Source organism: Mustela putorius, unplaced genomic scaffold (genome assembly GCF_011764305.1).
Source record: "Mustela putorius furo isolate JIRA1106 unplaced genomic scaffold, ASM1176430v1.1 tig00000450_pilon_pilon_pilon, whole genome shotgun sequence".
Lineage (NCBI taxonomy): Eukaryota > Metazoa > Chordata > Mammalia > Carnivora > Mustelidae > Mustela > Mustela putorius.
Window position 1 is genome coordinate 7,898,659 of NW_025421385.1, and position 17,136 is coordinate 7,915,794.

General features: G+C 43.5%; 1 protein-coding gene and 1 long non-coding RNA gene across 3 annotated transcripts; both read left to right on the top strand.

Moving 5' to 3' along the window:
- Positions 1–351: 351 nt before the first annotated feature.
- On the top strand, positions 352–13,004 carry SOD2 (superoxide dismutase 2). 2 transcript variants are annotated; one of them, XM_004770860.2, is made up of 5 exons: positions 352–688; positions 1,018–1,220; positions 6,506–6,622; positions 8,356–8,535; positions 10,107–13,004. In XM_004770860.2, the coding sequence occupies exons 1-5, from the start codon at positions 666–668 to the stop codon at positions 10,250–10,252; spliced, it is 669 nt and encodes a 222-aa protein (XP_004770917.1). In that variant the 5' UTR covers positions 352–665; the 3' UTR covers positions 10,253–13,004. The 2 variants fall into 2 exon arrangements, with proteins under 2 accessions (XP_004770917.1, XP_012900416.1); XM_013044962.2 differs by lacking the exon at positions 6,506–6,622 and having other exon boundaries at positions 531–688.
- Positions 13,005–14,689: 1,685 nt separating this feature from the next.
- Positions 14,690–16,548, top strand: LOC106003608. The gene is made up of 2 exons (XR_001176202.2): positions 14,690–15,885; positions 16,264–16,548. It is a non-coding gene; the product is annotated as an uncharacterized LOC106003608 (long non-coding RNA).
- The last annotated feature ends 588 nt before the right edge of the window (positions 16,549–17,136 follow it).

A 17,136-nucleotide genomic window follows, 5' to 3' on the forward strand; every position in this document is an offset into this window, starting at 1 on the left:
AATAAAGATAAATGCATATAAAGCCCGCAGCATAGTCCCTGGCACACGGTAGGCATTCAGTAACTCTACCAGCAGGCCGCCCGGGTCCTCGCCCCGATCCCAAGGTCAAATTCACTCGCAGAGAAAGGTCACTCCGGGCAGCGGTTGGAGGAGCCCTGGCTCTACACCTTACCAGCGCCCAGGAAGGACCTTTCTTCCGGAGGGACCTCCCCAGCCCGCTAGGGCGCGCCACCGCGGCTCACGGAACGGCCCCCTTCACCAGGGGCGTGGAAGCGCCGGCCGCGGCCCTCCCACGAGCCCCCGAGGGGCGGGACTGCGGACCGTACCATCTTCCACCATGGGGGAGGTAGAGCGCGGCCTTCCCTTTGGTCGCACGCCCAGAGCGGGCGAGTGGGGGCCGCTGTTCCCCCGGCCCCCTGGGGCAGGACCCTTATACCCTCGTTCTCGCCTCCCCTGGGATCCGCGCGCGGGCTGGCTCTGGAGGGCAGACCCCGGGGCCGCGCGCCCCCCGGCGTGGGAGCGGGTGGGAGCGGCGGGCGCCGGGGGCGGGGCCCGTGGAGGTCGGCGGTGTCCTTGCGGCGCGGCCGGGGGTGCGCGTGTGTGTACGCCGGGCGGTCGGCGCGGCCACTCGGTCTCTGAGGTGTGGTCCGCGGGCAGAGCTCACCATGTTGTCCCGGGCAGCGCGCAGGTGAGGCGCCGGGGCCGCGTGGCGCAGCGGAGACGGGTCACGGCCCCGAGGGCGCAGGGTCCCCCTGCCTGCGTGCCCGCGCCGGCGCGGCGGGTCCCGGGCACCTTGGAGGCCCCGGGGTCGCGGAGAAGCGGCGGGCGGTGGTGCCTGAGGGCAGGTGTCCGCTGAGCGCGTCCGGGTGCGGCCGCGGCTCGGGGTTGCCGCGTTGGTGTGACGCGTCAGGGAATGTGGAGGGGGAGCGCGCGAGCGGCAGGAAGGCCCGGGTGGCGCTGGGTCTGCGTAGACGCGTGAGCGAACCGGTCCGTGTCCCGTGTCTGCTGTTTCTGCAGCGCGAGCAGGACGCTGGTGCCGGCGCTGGGGTCGCTGGGTTCCAGGCAGAAGCACAGCCTCCCCGACCTGCCGTACGACTATGGCGCCCTGGAGCCTCACATCAGCGCCCAGATCATGCAGCTGCACCACAGCAAGCACCACGCGACCTACGTGAACAACCTGAACGCCGTCGAGGAGAAGTATCTGGAGGCGCTGGAGAAGGGTAGGCGCGGGGCTGGGGGCGCCGGGCGAGGCGTGGCCGCGGGGGAGCCCGGGCCCTTCGGGGCGGGACAGCGGCCCCGCGTGTCCTGGCGTCGACGCGGGGCCAGAATTCGCGAGGAAAGCGGTCGTTTTGCGCGAAACGGAAACAGGCTTGTGGGTGCCTGCCGGTGTTTAGAATTCGGTGTTATGGTAGAATACGGACTTACACTTTTCTTTTTTCCTGAAGAGCCCATTTGCCAAAACCAGTAGGAAGTGTGTGGACTTTGTGTGTCTGGGGCGTGCGCGTACGCGAATCCGTGTTTTCCTGTCTCCGTGCAAAATCGCGTTACCCTTTCCAGCCGGTTCCGCAGCGGCTCGCACCAGCCGACTGACTGACGGGTCTCGCTTCTTTAGCTGCCCGCTTGGAAGAGGGGTTGTTTCTTTATTTTTACGGACTTCAGGCCCCCGAAATCTGCTGAGTAAATGTCAGACCGTGACGCCTTGTCGACTGGGGGCATCTAGTGGGAAAATGTAGTATTTCAGCCTCGTTGCAGGCGGTAATTGGCTAAACAAAAACAAGAGGAAGTTGCCACATTCTGGAAGATTTGTGACGGGAACCTTTCTGGAGGGGAGGGGTGGGAGGAGGGTAGTTTCATGATTTGTACGGGAAAGGGGTTTTAGAAAATAACAGAATCGGGAAAGATGTGCTAATAATGACAAGGTGGGGAATATCCCCGTTGCGAAATTATTTCCTGCATGACAACGCCTGACAACTTGAACCTTTCTCTTCAGTATTTTAAAAAACAACTTAATTTCAGTTCTTTTCTTGTGCAATCACACCTTTACCTGTTTTCATGAAAGTTACAGGAAAAAAAAAAGCTGTATATTATGTTGTGTTATATTGAGTATAAATTAATAAGCACCGGTAGAATTTTCTTTTATTTAAAAAATTATATGTATTAAAGACTGTTGAAGAACTAAATTTCCATGTTTGAGAATTTGGGGCGACAATATTAAGTGACATAACATCATCAGTCTCATTACAGGTAGGTAAATAAAAGCTTTTCAAACAAAAGTATTTAACTTTTATTGTACTTTAACAGGAAAAAAATTGAAACTGAAGAAAATGTTGAACTTAAGAATAGTATTTTTATTTTTATTTATTTACTTTTTTAAAGATTTTATTTATTTATTTGACAGAGATCACAAGTATGCAGAGGGAGAGGAGGAAGCAGGCTCCCTGCTGAGCAGAGAGCTGGATGCAGGGCTCCAACCCAGGACCCCGAGATCATGACCTGAGCTGAAGGCAGAGGCTTTAAGCCACTGAGCCACCCAGGCTCCTCAAGAATAGTATTTATTTATTTATTTATATTTTTAAAAGATTTTATTTATTTATTTGACAGAGAGAGATCACAAGTAGGCAGAGAGGCAGGCAGAGAGAAGAGGAAGCAGGCTCCCCGCTGAGCAGAGAGCCCGATGTGGGACTTGATCCCAGGACCCCGGGATCATGACCCGAGCCGAAGGCAGAGGCTTAACCCACTGAGCCACCCAGGCGCCCCAAGAATAGTATTTTTAAAAGCAGATTGTAATACCCCCCACATTTCTGTTATTATTATTACTGTTTTTTTTTTTTTTAAGATTTTTATTTATTCATTTTTGACCAAGAGAGAGACAGTGAGAGAGGGATTGCAAGCAGGGGGAGTGGGAGAGAGAGGGAGAAGCAGGCTTCCCACCGAGCAGGGAGCCTGACACAGGGATAGATCCCAGGACCTTGGGATCATGACCTGAGCCAAAGGCAGACGCCTAACGACTGAACCAGGGCCCCCCTATTTTTTTAATATAAACTCTGATTCTAGTATGGGGCTCGAACTCACAATCTCAAGATTGAGTCATATCCTCTACCAACTGAGCCAGCCAGGGACCCCCCAAGTTTGTATTAAAATTTATTTATTTTTTTATCTATTCAATTTATTTGAAAAGAGAGAGATAGAGAACACAGGCAGGGAGGAGGGGCAGAGGGTGAGGGAGAAGCAGACCTCCTGCCAAGCAGGGAGCCCTCCAAGCAGCTTGGTCCCAGGACCCCGCGATCTCCACCCAAGTTAAGGGCAGATACTGAACTGACTGAGCCACCCAGGCACCTCTGTATTAAAATTTAAAAATAATGAAGTAGGGACGCCTCAGTGGCTCAGTCGTTAAGCGTCTGCCTTTGGCTCGGGTCATGATCCTAGGATCCTGGGATTGAGTCCTGCATTGGGCTCCTTGCTCATTGGGGAGCCTGCTGCTCCCCCTGCTTGTGCACATGCTTCTCTCTCTCAAACAGATAAATGAATAAAATCTTAAAAAAAACAGTGAAATAAACTTTGAGAGATTGAGATTATTAAATTAGTTTTCAATAACCATGTTTCTTTCCCATTAGAAAAATTTAGTTACTGTTGATTTATTAAAAAACTATAAAATCTACATTTATTTTTAGGGTGATGTTCCTGGAATAATTTCTAAGAGGGACACTGATCTATACCAAAATTATCCTGTGAACATAATAACAAGAAATTGGCATCTTAGGGGCGCCTGGGTGGCTCAGTGGGTTAAAGCCTCTGCTTTCAGCTCAGGTCATGATCCCAAGGTCCTGGGATCGAGCCCCACATTGGGCTCTCTGCTCAGCGGGGAGCCTGCTTCCTCCTCTCTCTGCCTGCCTCTCTGCCTACTTGTGATCTCTGTCTGTTAAATAAGTAAATAAAATCTTAAAAAAAAAAAAAAAAGAAATTGGCATCTTAAACAAGTCTCCAAGATGATCTGTGTATTCTGAGATCACTTGGCCCGTTTCTCCTCTTTGAGATATGCCCCAAGAGCAGATTAGAGAACTTCTTCTATTATGTAAACTCCCTAAGCACACAGCTCTCAGTGGTTCTTGTTTCTTCCACTTTGTCTCTTAGTATCTTGTGAATAATAAGCACTTGGGACTTAATTGAACAAGGGAATTGCCATTTTCCAAAGTAGTTAATCTTAGCTTCTTAAAGGCATGAAAAAGAATATTTTATTTTGTTTTCTTATTGCCAAGGTAGGAAAAATGTTTTCCAATGTGACTTTTTTGGTGTAGATATCAGAGAATTAATTTTTTTTCCATGAATACTACATTTAATATATTCCGTTATCTAGTCAATCAAACATTTATTGAGTGCCTGGTATGTAGAAGGCGATATATAAGATATATATATATATATATATATATATATATATATATATATATATATATATATAAAATCTTTTTTTTTTTTTTAAAGATTTCATTTATTTATTTGAGAGGCAGAGATCACAAGTAGGCAGAGAGGCAGGCAGAGAGGAAGGGAAGCAGGCTCCCCGCTGAGCAGAGAGCCCAATGTGGGACTTGACCCCAGGACCATGGGATCGTGACCTGAACTGAAGGCAGAGGCTTTAACCCACTGAGCCACCCAGGTTGCCCCTAGAAGGCGATATATTGGCCCCTGAGACACAGCAGTGCTCTGAAGTCCTTAATACTGGAGGTTTTGTTCTAGTGGGGAGACAGATGGTCAAGTAAATATGTAGTGGTATGCCAGGTCCATAAGTCCTATCAAGAAAAACAAGTTGGGGAACTGGTTCCAGTCCAGGCAACGACAGTCAGTGGAAACCCTAAACTGGGAGCAGGCTGAGCTGCTTTTGTAAGTGCAGGGAGGCCAGTGTGGCTGGAGCTGGGCTAACAAGGAGATGCTGGGTCAGATGATGCACCTCGCAAGCAGATTGTAGGGACTTGGGGTTCACTCTGAGTGAGAGGAGCAGCCTTTGGAGGGGTTTGCCTAGAGGAGTGCCTCAGTAGTGTGGGGTCTAGAGGAGCTCTCTGGCCAGTGGTGAGAACAGAGAGTAGGGGGCACGTGTGGAAGCAGGAGACTGTTGTGGGTTATGGTGGCACAGATGCAGGTAGGTGATGCTGCTGGTCTGTCCCAGAAATACGAGGAAGGGATTGGTTCTGGTTTTTTTTTTTTTTTTTTTAAAGATTTATTTATTTATTTATTTGACAGAGAGAGAGAGAGAGAGAGATCACAAGTAGGCAGAGAGGCAGGCAGAGAGAGAGAGGAAGGGAAGCAGGCTCCCTGCTGAGCAGAGAGCCCAATGCGGGACTTGATCCCAGGACCCTGAGATCATGACCTGAGCCGAAGGCAGCGGCTTAACCCACTGAGCCACCCAGGTGCCCTGGTTCTGGATCTTTTTTAAAGGTAGAGCTGGCTTTGCTGGTGGGTACATTGGTGGGTTGAACATGGTGTGTGGGGAAAGGAGTAAGAAATGACGAAGTACACAGACCTGTACCCCTGAAACAAATAATACAGTATATGTTAATTAAAGAAAGAAAGAAAAAGAAAAGAAAAGAAAGAAAGAAAGAACCTAGTTATCAAAAATGTCCTGAGAAAAGAGCTGGCACTTGCTGGGATGGGGAAGGCCATTGGGTAAGTTTGGGAGTGAAAATCTGGAGTTGGGTTTTGAATATGCTGAGTTTTTGTTTATGGAACATTGAACTATTTGCCAATGAAGAGTTGTCTATCTAGAAAATGAGAGTTGAAAATCTACCATTTAAAAAAGTGGTTTTACAAACTGAGGGTTGCTGGGGGGAGGGGGGTTAGGAGAAGGGGGGGTGGAATTATGGACATTGGGGAGGGTGTGTGCTTTGGTGAGTGCTGTGAAGTGTGTAAACCTGGCAATTCACAGACCTGTACCCCTGGGGATAAAAATATATGTCTATTAAAAAAAAGTAGTTTTATTTGTTTTTAGTAATCTCTACCTCCCGTTACGGGGCTTGAACTCATCACCTCAGGACCAAGAGTTGTGTGCTCTCCTGACTGAGCCAGCCAGGTGCCCCAGAAAACTTACCATTTAATCTGTTTACGGAACCACGCATATTCTCATTTCACTGTTTTCTATCTTTGTTTTCATTATTGCTGAAATCTTTAATATCTAAGAAAACTTTGAGGTCTTTGGAGCTCAGGAAAGAATTTTTTTTTTTTTTTTTTTTTTTTTTTTTTTAGGAAAGAATTTTCTGCATGCACTCCCTCCTGGGCCACTGATGAGTTGTTCAGGACATTAATTGAACTGAAAATCCACCGGGACAAATAATTTTTGAAGAAAATCTTGTGTGTTTGTGTGTGTGTGTGTGTGTGTGTAAATTGTGGAATTTTAGGACCAATAGGGATGTTACAAATAAGCTAGTCCAATTATCAGATTTTTTTCCAAAGAAAATGGTATATAGAATGTTTGAAAAGTAAGAATTAGAAAAAAAACGTTTGCCTCTTTACATTACAGGTGACGTTACAACTCAGGTAGCTCTTCAGCCTGGGCTCAAGTTCAATGGTGGAGGCCATATCAATCATTCCATCTTCTGGACCAACCTGAGCCCTAAGGGTGGTGGAGAACCCAAAGGTTGGTAGATATTGGTGTAGTCTTAGCTACATTCTGTGCACAACAGCAATGCCTGTTGCTTTTTTTTTTTTAAAAGATTTTATTTATTTATTTGACAGACAGAGATCACAAGCAGGCAGAGAGGCAGGCAGAGAGAGAGGAGGAAACAGGCTCCCTGCTGAGCAGAGAGTCTGATGCGGGGCTCGATCCCAGGACCCTGAGATCATGACCTGAGCCAAAGGCAGCAGCTTAACCCACTGAGCCACCCAGGCGCCCCGCCTGTTGCTTTTCTTATGTTAATTCTTACATTATTTAGTGACATATTTTTCATAGCAAGGAGTATAACAAAGTTGTAACTTTGAATGGGGCACATGTAGGAATGGAGACTACATTCAGGTAGTTATGTCATCAGCTTTTTTTGTATACACACAGAGTGTCAGATATGTGTCAAGTTCTGGTTGAAATGTACTGTACTTCTAACTGGCAAACCGATTTTAGAGAAGTTGAGCAACCTGGGGTGGGTCAGATACTTAATGACTCTGTATCTACTTTCTTCATCTGTATGACACAGGGACAATAATAGAGCTGTTTTGAAAACTAAATAAGTTACCAAACGTAAAATGCTTAGAATAGTGCCTCTTGCTGTTATTTTCCTGCTCTTCCTAACTGATAAAAAGTCAGTTGTCCCAGGAAATGAGATTCTCCAGGACACCTGGAGGGTAAATGAGGGACTGCAGAGCCAATGGTCTGTTCACTCTGGTGGGTCTACTTGACTTCTTGTGTCTCTTCTTGGAGGCCCAGATGATTTCATTACCCGCCTCATCCCAGGAACGGAGGGGGCGGAAATAGAGCTCTCCCTGTCTCTCGGCTTGTGGCATACATCTTAAGTTTCTGTGGATTTGTTCGTTTGTTTGTTCTTACTTGTTTTTTGGAAGTCATCTTAGGTGCTTGTACTAAGCTATTTCATTTGGAAGTAAAGATTAAAGGGGAGTAAATATGGCAAACCTGGGCATTTCTTTTTATGGCTTAGGTCTGCAGATGGGTTAGGTCTAATACTTTTGAGGTTTTGGGATTAGTAGAATGTCATATATGCCCATATTTAGCCAACAGGTCTTGGTTCTCTGACACTTTGGGTTATCTGTACCATTTTATTATTTGTGCTTACAGTAGGTAATTACTTTAAACCAGTGGAATCAGAGTAGTGATATTTTTGGCCTACTTGCTTTGATGTGCTCAATCTAGAATTGTATGTTACATTGGTACAGAATAAAAGGACTGTTGCTCTTACAGTGTACCCTTTGGTAATAAAAGACAAAAATCACTGTTTTTAAAATTACATGATTGTGATAGGAAAGATCTTGACTGCCTTGGGGAAGAACCAAATAACAGCCATAAAATTTTATTCGCCAATTGAGACAGAACAGGTAGGGTAGAAGTTGAAGTAAAATTTTCTGTTGAAGGGAAACAAAATAATGGAAAATATTATTTCTTTTCTGATGGAAATAGCATAGTGAGGAAAGAAATCCCTCTAACATGGTTCAGTAACACCTGAATTAACGGTTGTGAGACCTTATGATGCTAGTGTCAGGGAAGGAGTAACGTTGGGGCTCACTGGGTTATGTTATGTTTTCCACGTGTTGTCTAGTTGGTATCTTGTGCCTCATGACAGGCAGATTTTAACATATGTAATAAAATTATTTATTGTTGCAGTATGTTCACTTGTGGGTATTTTTGGATTTTTTTTTTTTAAATAGGAGAATTGCTGGAAGCCATCAAACGTGATTTTGGTTCCTTCGACAAATTTAAGGAGAAGTTGACCGCCGTGTCTGTTGGCGTCCAAGGCTCAGGTTGGGGTTGGCTTGGTTTCAATAAGGAACAGGGACGCTTGCAGATTGCTGCTTGTTCTAACCAGGATCCACTGCAAGGAACAACAGGTTAGGTTTGAAAATTGTTTCATATTCATTAGTGTGAGATGGTTCACGGTAAAGCATTTACCTTGAAATAAGTAACATGAGTAGTGATTAAACCTATCTTGAGTATGTCCTAATGTGAGTAAATCTTAACAGCTGATAGTAGTCTGAGTCTCCTATGAACAAAAATGCTTAAAGAGCCCTTGATGTTTTGTAAAATTAGCACATGTAATTTTACAGATACATTAACAAAACATGTTTTGAACATAAACTCTGCTTCAGTTGACAGAGAATGCATACCAGCTTACATAATTACATGCACTGAAATTAGATTAAACAACACATAGGAGGATAAGACCTGGAAGCCGAGTCTGACCTCAGACCTTGGACTGTCAGCCCGTCTGCTGAGCACCTGTGGTCAGAGTAGCACTGGAGCTCAGATTTCCAGACTTAGGCCTTTTGGGGGGTTTTGGTTTTGGTATAGGAAAATATTTGGCTTAGAAGCTCCAGGCTGGGCTCACCAAATCCTTTTTCATGTTGAGCCAGATTGAATCAGAATGTCTTTAGGAAATAGTCACAAGACATCCAGCTGTTAGTTGGAACTTTGATCTGCAGTGTGACCGACCTGCAGTGACATTTCAGTGTCCATAACCAGTAGCTCTCAGCCCGGTTTTCTGCCTCTGTGCATGTCCACAGACTTGCATACGTCCCTCACTGCCCTAGATATATTCAGAATTAGTCAGGATCTAATGGCTCTTTTGGCAAAGTGAGATGCTGGAGAGTGCAGTGGAGAGTCAGGTCTATCTTTGAAGGTGCCTGACAGACGAGGCTGTGATTTCTAGGTAAACCCTGGCCATACCTGCTTCTCTTCCACTTGAGGAAAACCCATTGGAATGAAAATCCGTGAAAGTCATGGCAGTATATGGAGAGGAAAAATCATTTATGAACTTTGTTACGTTAATTACTCGTAATACATGATGAGTGACAAACCTCTCCACTGCTCAAGACCTACTGGTTGGAACTTGTTTTCCTGGAGGAGAGCTGTCATTTAGTTTGAGAGTTTTTGAAAATGAGTGTTGTAGAAATAATTCCTTCTTTATACAGTGTCTCTTTTTCTTTGGTCTTGTTTAGTTTCCCTTGTTAACTTACTCTTTCTGTTAGTGTCTCACAAATGTTCTGTATTCTCTGAGACTAACATTATTAGCCTTGGGAGCAGAGCAGGTTCTCCTAAAACTCCACTGACTGCTTGGGAAGGTCCTTAACCACCCCCACAAACATAGTACCTTACTGATCCCCGCCCAAGATTTGGCTCATGGGTAGATTTACTAGTATTTCAAGAACAGCTCTTCAAATATTATACTTAATTTTCCAAACTCTATTTTAAATTTTTCACTCTTTATCACATTTTCTTCCAAAGACTAAAATAAAAAAAAAAATGTTTGTATTTATTCTTGGCAAATTTCCTGTTTGTAAAAGAAACTGAAAAATGGATGGGAATGTTGTAAAGGGCAGTTTTGTGTGCGTAGAAGAAAGTTTAAGTCACGTTTTAGATGGAAATTCATAGTTTTTGCTTTTTTCCCCCTTCTCTCCAATAGGTCTTATTCCACTGCTGGGGATTGATGTGTGGGAGCATGCTTACTACCTTCAGTATAAAAATGTCAGACCGGATTACCTAAAGGCTATTTGGAATGTAATCAACTGGGAGAATGTAACAGAGAGATACATGGCTTGCAAAAAGTAAAACATGATCATTACATTGAGCAAAATAAGCTTCTCACGACTATTTTTGTAGTAGTGCAGAGTACCGTAGTATGCCAGTAAGCTGCTCTTTTGTAGCATTTCTTAATGTAGCTTGTTCAAGCATTTGATGAACATGATTTAATGCTATGAATTTCTTGTTTTCAAATTTTGTTATTGGGCAACTGAAAATAGTAAGTGCTTTATTTGATTTAGTCTTTTGGTTGAACATCTTCTTCTGAGAGCTGAAACAGCCAGCAGGTTATGATTGCCATCATGAAACTGTCAAAAAGATCTCATCCCTGTCCTCTTAGGGCCTCCGGGGAAGCCTTTTTGCTCTTGTTCTGTTGCACTTGTAGAAAACCTGGTCCTTTGCCCAGTTGTTTAATGATAAAAGGTTAAATTTGTTTCCCAAGGGAAATGTTCAGTTTTTCTATTGAAAATTGCTCTTTTTTGTAAGTAATCTGTCTAGTAGTATTTGTGGTAGATATCACCCGTGGGCTTTTAATTATCTTTGGTCACATGTTTCACAAGGTTAACACCATTTTGTCTTTTAAAAAAAATCACTTGATTGCTAATTGAGAATTGCTCTATTATGAAAAGGAAATAGTCATGCATTTGAATTTTTCTGTTGGGAGAAATAGGACTTTTATGTGGAATCTTGTCATCAAACAGAAATATGTGTTAGGTGACTGCTCAAAGGAGACAAATCTGAGCCTTATTGATAAAACAAATGTTGGGGATGAGGCCACAGACCGTTCTGGCCAAGCACTTGTCCCCATCTCTGCCTGTTCACAAGCACCCCCTGGAGAGCAGCAGCCTGGGTCGGTGCTGCCTTCCCAGAGCGGCAGGTGGTTGGTTTCTGGATGTGGCCAGCGGCATGTCCCTGCACAGGAGCATTGCTTTTCAAAGACTTGTTTTTGAATTACTCCATCATATTTGATCTTCTTTTCTTTTAAACAAATGCACGGTCACTATAGAAGCTTTATATTATATAGTCCTTTAAGTAAAGGAAAGTGATACCCATAATCCAGTGACACAGCCTGACCAGTTGTGTTCTTGTTTCCTGCTTGCAGGACTGTTTAAATGTAGCAGCGAGCCTCTTGTAATTTGGCCTAAATTGTCATGCGCTCCATGTTTCATCATTTCCGTTATTTTAGGGGGCTGTATAATTGGACACTTGCTAATTTATCTTACAGTTCTGTTACTGAATATTTCATTGGTTTCTAATTGTTATTTATTCAGATAATGCTGTGGTGAGCAACACACATAGATTTTACCTTCCATGGGAATAGTTTTTCTATATAGATTTTTTTCTTATGCCTATTTAGTAACTGAATGTTTTCCCGAGTTAGTATATTATTTTTTCCCCAAGTTTATTCTATATATTTGGCATGGAAAAATGGGGTAACTTAGCAGTTTCGATATTGAAGACTGAAGTTTAAAAAAATTAAATTTAAGGCACTTTTCTTTTAGAATTCAATTAGAAAGTATTTAGGTTTTCTGAATGGTTGGCAGCGTTGATGAGAGTAGTGATGAGAGTAGATTGAAGACACTGTGGGGACCGGGATTGCCATCCTTCTCCCGCAACGAAGTGACTTCGTGGAGTCCAGTGAGAGCCGGGCTTACGGCTTGCACGTGTACAGATGTATGCACGCGTGCCTGTACGTATGTATGCAGACGCACACATATATACGGATATATACACACATATAAGTATAAGCAAGGCAGTGAACTCTGTTTAAATGGACCATTTAGAAAAGTGGAACCTTTCTGAAAGACAGCGGTTTGAGCACAAGTAGTCTGCCAGATCCTGGTTTGTATTGAACCAGCAGGTATGCAGAGATTACTGATTCATATAAAACTTTTTGACTGTTATTAAGCTTTAAGATTTCAAAAAATAATTCAGTGTTGAAATTTCTATGGGGCTCTGTTTTTGCTCTGATTTTGGGTTGAGGGAACAAGGGAAAGCATGCTGTTCTTCCCTAAGGTTTTGTTTTTGTCCTCCCCATCAGATAGATTTTAAGAGACTAAGATAATTTACAGATAAAGATTTTAATCATTTGACAGAAAATGAGATTTCAACATTTTTTTTAGCCCTGTTACTCATAATAGAAAAGAAATAGAAAAAGTAAAAGGCATCTCTTCTGAAATGAACCAAGCATTCGTTGTTCATCCAGGAGGGATCTTTGTGACCAACTCAGCAGTGCTTGTTCTAATCTTAAGTGTGCTTCAAACACCGTAGTGTGATCAGTGCTGCAAGAAAACAGGGCATGAGACAAATACTGTCTCAAGTAGAATCTGCTGCTGGAACTGTTGTGTGATAATTAGACTTTGAGGTTGAGAGAAACTACAAATTTCACTGCACATCTCAAATTCATGATCTTAAAATGAGATTTGAGTTTCTAGTAATTATATATTTAAAAAAATAACATCATGATGATAAAATTAAGATTGATGTGTGTTGTGAGTCATCTAAAACTAGTTCTAAATAGAAATTTTATTTCCTGTTATAATTGCATTGGGAAAGCTGTTAGGTAGAAGTTTTATAAATCACTGTTTCTCATTTTCAGTCATACCTAACGATTGGGCAAGCAGATGGCCTATCTCTGAAGGTACGCATCAAACCTGGGATGCATTAAAAATCCTATAAGGTCTTGGATAGTTTTCATTTAATTATCCATTAGAGAAACATTTATTTTCCTATTGTGTGAAGTTTTTTGATTGTTAATAAAAGAATCTGTCAACTATCAAAAGAGGTCTTGCATTGTGCTTGTGTGTCAAAATCATCTTAAAATGCTTTATCATTTTTACTGCTTTCCTGTGGGACAGGGCTAATAAATAAAAGGTCGTTGCAATTTTACTCTTAAAACTCAGAAGGCATATGAAGTTTATTCATATCTGTAGTAACAGTGGAAAATGTAATACTGTCATATTTTAGATACTAAATTATAAAGTTAGAACATCTTCAAACACTAACCAGACATAACATTGCCTTGGGGTGCCTGGGCTGTTCAGTCATTTGGGCTTCTGACTCTTGGTTTTGGCTCAGGTCATCATCTCAGGGTCATGGTGTTGAGCCCCCTGTGTGTTGGGCTCCGTGCTCAGTGGGGAGCCTGCTTGAGATTCTCTCCCTCTGACCCTCCCCCTTTGTGCTGTCTCTCGCTTGTGCTTGCTTTCTCTGTCAAATAAATGAATAAAATCTTTAAAAAAAATTGCCTATATATATATAGCACATCTTGTGATTAAAAAAAAGCTGTTTACTTTTTTCTGTAAAGTTCTGGGTAGCTGGTATTTTATCCACTCATGTTGGGAAATCTGAGTTCACCTCATGTGGCTATCCCTGGACTTAAACTGTTCTGGAAAGGGAAGTAAGGTGCATTGTGTTCGGTGAGGTCACGCTGTCTGCTCTTCCCCTGTGCTTGTAATGGGTGTTGTTCTCAAGATTCTTTTGGACCGTATGAGGAAAAGTAAGACCTCTCAGTTTACATTGTGAAAAGAAAGGAGACTGAGCGCTTCTAGTCTCGGCTTTGCTAGGTATTTACTGTCTCATTGCATTCAGTGCTTAACACAGAGGCCATTCTGTGTTTATCTCGGCCCCCACTAAAACATGAGCTCTGGGAAGGCCCAGAACAGAAGGTTCTTGTTCATTTGTGTCTTTGGTACTGAGCACACCATCCTAGGCCCATATTCAAATGTTTTTATTAAATAATGTGATTTAATACAGTCCTTAGTATAAATACATGTTTTTGGAAGGCTGGGTTCACTTACCAAGTTCACCTACCAAAACCCACAAGGATGTTTGATGACAGGTGCTGTGACTGAAGGCCTTAGGTTTGCTACTCCTATCCCTTTGATGTAGAATGATAGATAGGGAGAGAGCATCTCAGGTGCCAACTCCCAGCATTTTATGGATTTATCTGTGTATTGACTAAAATTGTGGTGGATGAGTGAATACTGATTATACAAAATATGTCACAAAGGGCATCCATCCAGCTTATGTCCTTTATTTATTTATTTATTTAAAAGGATTTTATTTATTTGAGGGGCCCCTGGGTGGCTCAGTGGGTTAAGCCTTTGCCTTCAGCTCAGATCATGATCTCAGGGTCCTGGGATCGGGCCCCGCATCAGGCTCTCTCAAATAAATAAAATCTTTGCCTACTTGTGATCAACCTTTCTCCCTCAAAATCTTTTTTTTTTTTTTTTAAGATTTTACTTATTTATTTGACAGAGATCACAAGTAGGCAGAGAGGCAGAGAGGCAGAGCAAGGAAGGGAAGCAGGCTCCCTGCTGAGCAGAGAGCCGGATGTGGGGCTCGATCCCACATTTAAAAAAAAAAATTTTTTTTTAAAGATTTTATTTATTTGACACAGAGAGAGAGAAAGGTCACAAGTACACAGAGATGCAGGCAGTGGTGGGTGGAAAGAGGCTCCCTGCTGAGCAGAAACCCTGATATGGGGCTTGATCCCAGGACCCTGAGACCCTGAGACCATGACCCGAGCTGAAGGCAGAGCCTCAACCCAGGTGTCCCTAAAGGTTATTTTAAAACTCAAAAAGTGGAATACTGTTTAGTCTATTGTTTTCCGTGGCAATACGATTCCCTTAAAAGCTTAGTGGGTTTCGAACCAAGTTGTGCTGCCAGTTCATGTGTCAGTATGCACTTCTAAAATTTTTTTACTAGACACACCTCTCAAGAATGATTTACATGCTTGTTTCTTCACCCCATCTGTGTAACAGTAGCTACTTGAGTCCGTTAGAGCCGCAGGCTCTCGTGGGAAGCCCGCATCCTTCATCTCTGCTTTGGGGTTGAGTTTGGAGCCCTTGTTGCTCAGAGCCTTTTTTAGTCTTACATCTCTTACTGTTTGGGGTTTAGAAATAGTCAGCTTTCCCAGACTTTGGAGTCCCAAATTTCTGAATGATACCCCTTTCACTGCCTTTTTTTTTTTTTTTTAAAGGATTTTATTTACTTGACCGAGCAAGAGAGAGAGCACAAGCAGGAGGAGCAGAAGGCAGAGGGAGAGGGAGCAGACTCCCTGCCCAACAAGGAGCCCGATGTGGAGCTCAGTCCTAGGGCCCTGGGATCGTGACCTGAGCTGAAGGCAGATGCTTAATTGACTTGAGCCACCCAGGCGCCCTTCCCCTTTCATTACTGTGTGCAGACAGACCAGTTCTTTCTTGAACACGCCAGCAATAATTCTTGGAAGGGGAAGATAAGAGCCAACATGCAGTATATCCGTCTGGTTCTGCCCAAACACTTGCAGAGCTTCCACGGCCTTGCCCTTCATGTTACCGCGGGAACCAGCTTTACTGCATGATTTGCCGCGTGCGACGTGGCTTTCCATCTCTTCAGCTTCGGACTCCCAATTTACTCACCGCCCACTAACCCAGTGTCATCTACTTTACATTTTTTTTTTCTGGGGAAGTACCCACTTCTAGATCCTAAGTTTTGACTTAATTAACAAATACTTGCATCGACAACAAACCCTAAATATATAATAGCTCAAGGACAATCGACTTATTTTTTTTTTTTAACTCACGCAAAGTCTACAATGAAGTTGTTCTGGTTCGCAGGGGCTTTCCTCCAAGTGGAAGTTCCATGATCCAGGCTCTTTAGGTCTTACTGCTTTGCCATCTCAGGTAAGTGTCATGCAAGGTAGCTCTTGTCATCTTCACTGAGCCTGTGGTCTCAACAAATGTGAGGATGGCAGGTGTGAAGTTTTATGGGCTAGGTCGTGCCTGTGCTTCTCCTGTTTCATGGGTGACCACACTGTACCTCCCCGGGGGGGCAGGCTGGGATGTGTAGTTTAAGCTCCGCTCCTATGCCCAGGTTGATTTGACCTTTCTGTGACTCAGTGTCCTCAGCTGGTGCTAATGGGATAATCTGAGTTTCAGATGCTGTAATACATGTGAAGGGCTTAGAACAGTGTCTGTTGTGTAATATGTACCATGAAGTGTATATTACACCATGATGCGCAGCTAAATGTGGCTTCCCAATTTTCACGTGGTCTGACTCAGCCACTCTTCAGTGAAGGCATGGAGAACACAGACTCCGGGACAGACACAGATATCACCGCCCCAGCTCAATGAACACAGTCTCCGGGACAGACACAGATATCACCGCCCCAGCTCAATGGCCACTTCTGGGAACCTCTGCCTATGCTAGTGTTCATTCCACAGCCCTGCATGATACTCTTAAAGAATGCCTTTTATTTATACCTTTTAAGTCAGGGGAGCAAAGCTGCTTCATTTAGGAAAAAAAACCCCTTCTAATCTCCTGATTTAATAAAGTAATTCTGCTGATGTGTTTGATTTATTTTTCTGTATGCACATTTCAAATATTACTTTTATTTCCTCCCCCGTACCAAAGTGTGCAATTTTTTTACAAAGCTTTTTTTCCCCCCAAAGATTTTATTTATTTGAGAGAGAGAAAGAGAGAGAGTGTGTGTGCATGAGCAGGAGAAGGGACAGAGGGTGAGGGAGAAGCAGACTCCGTGCTGCGTGTGGAGCCTGACTTGGCTCAATCCCAGGACCCTGAGATCATGACCTGAGAGGAAGTCAGATGGCAAAGACTCTTTTTTCTAAAAAATGCATTTTTATTTGGTTAAGTCCTATGAGAAGGCCTGGAATAAGCCAAAAGTGAATGTACCCGTCCTTGCCAAGACAGCAGATGGGAAAGGGCAAATGGCTTTAATCTCTCCCTTCCTTCCTTTTCTTTCTGTATCAGACTTAGCCATCGAATAGTTAAGCGGTAAGATTCTTTACATGGCCTTGTAGGCAAACTGAGATTTTTTTGTGGGGGGAGGGGTGTTGAGAGTGATACTTTTTTCAGAAAAAGGGAGGATATTTTGGAGCAAGGTTTGGCCTAGCCGTGTGTGTATTAAGAAAAAC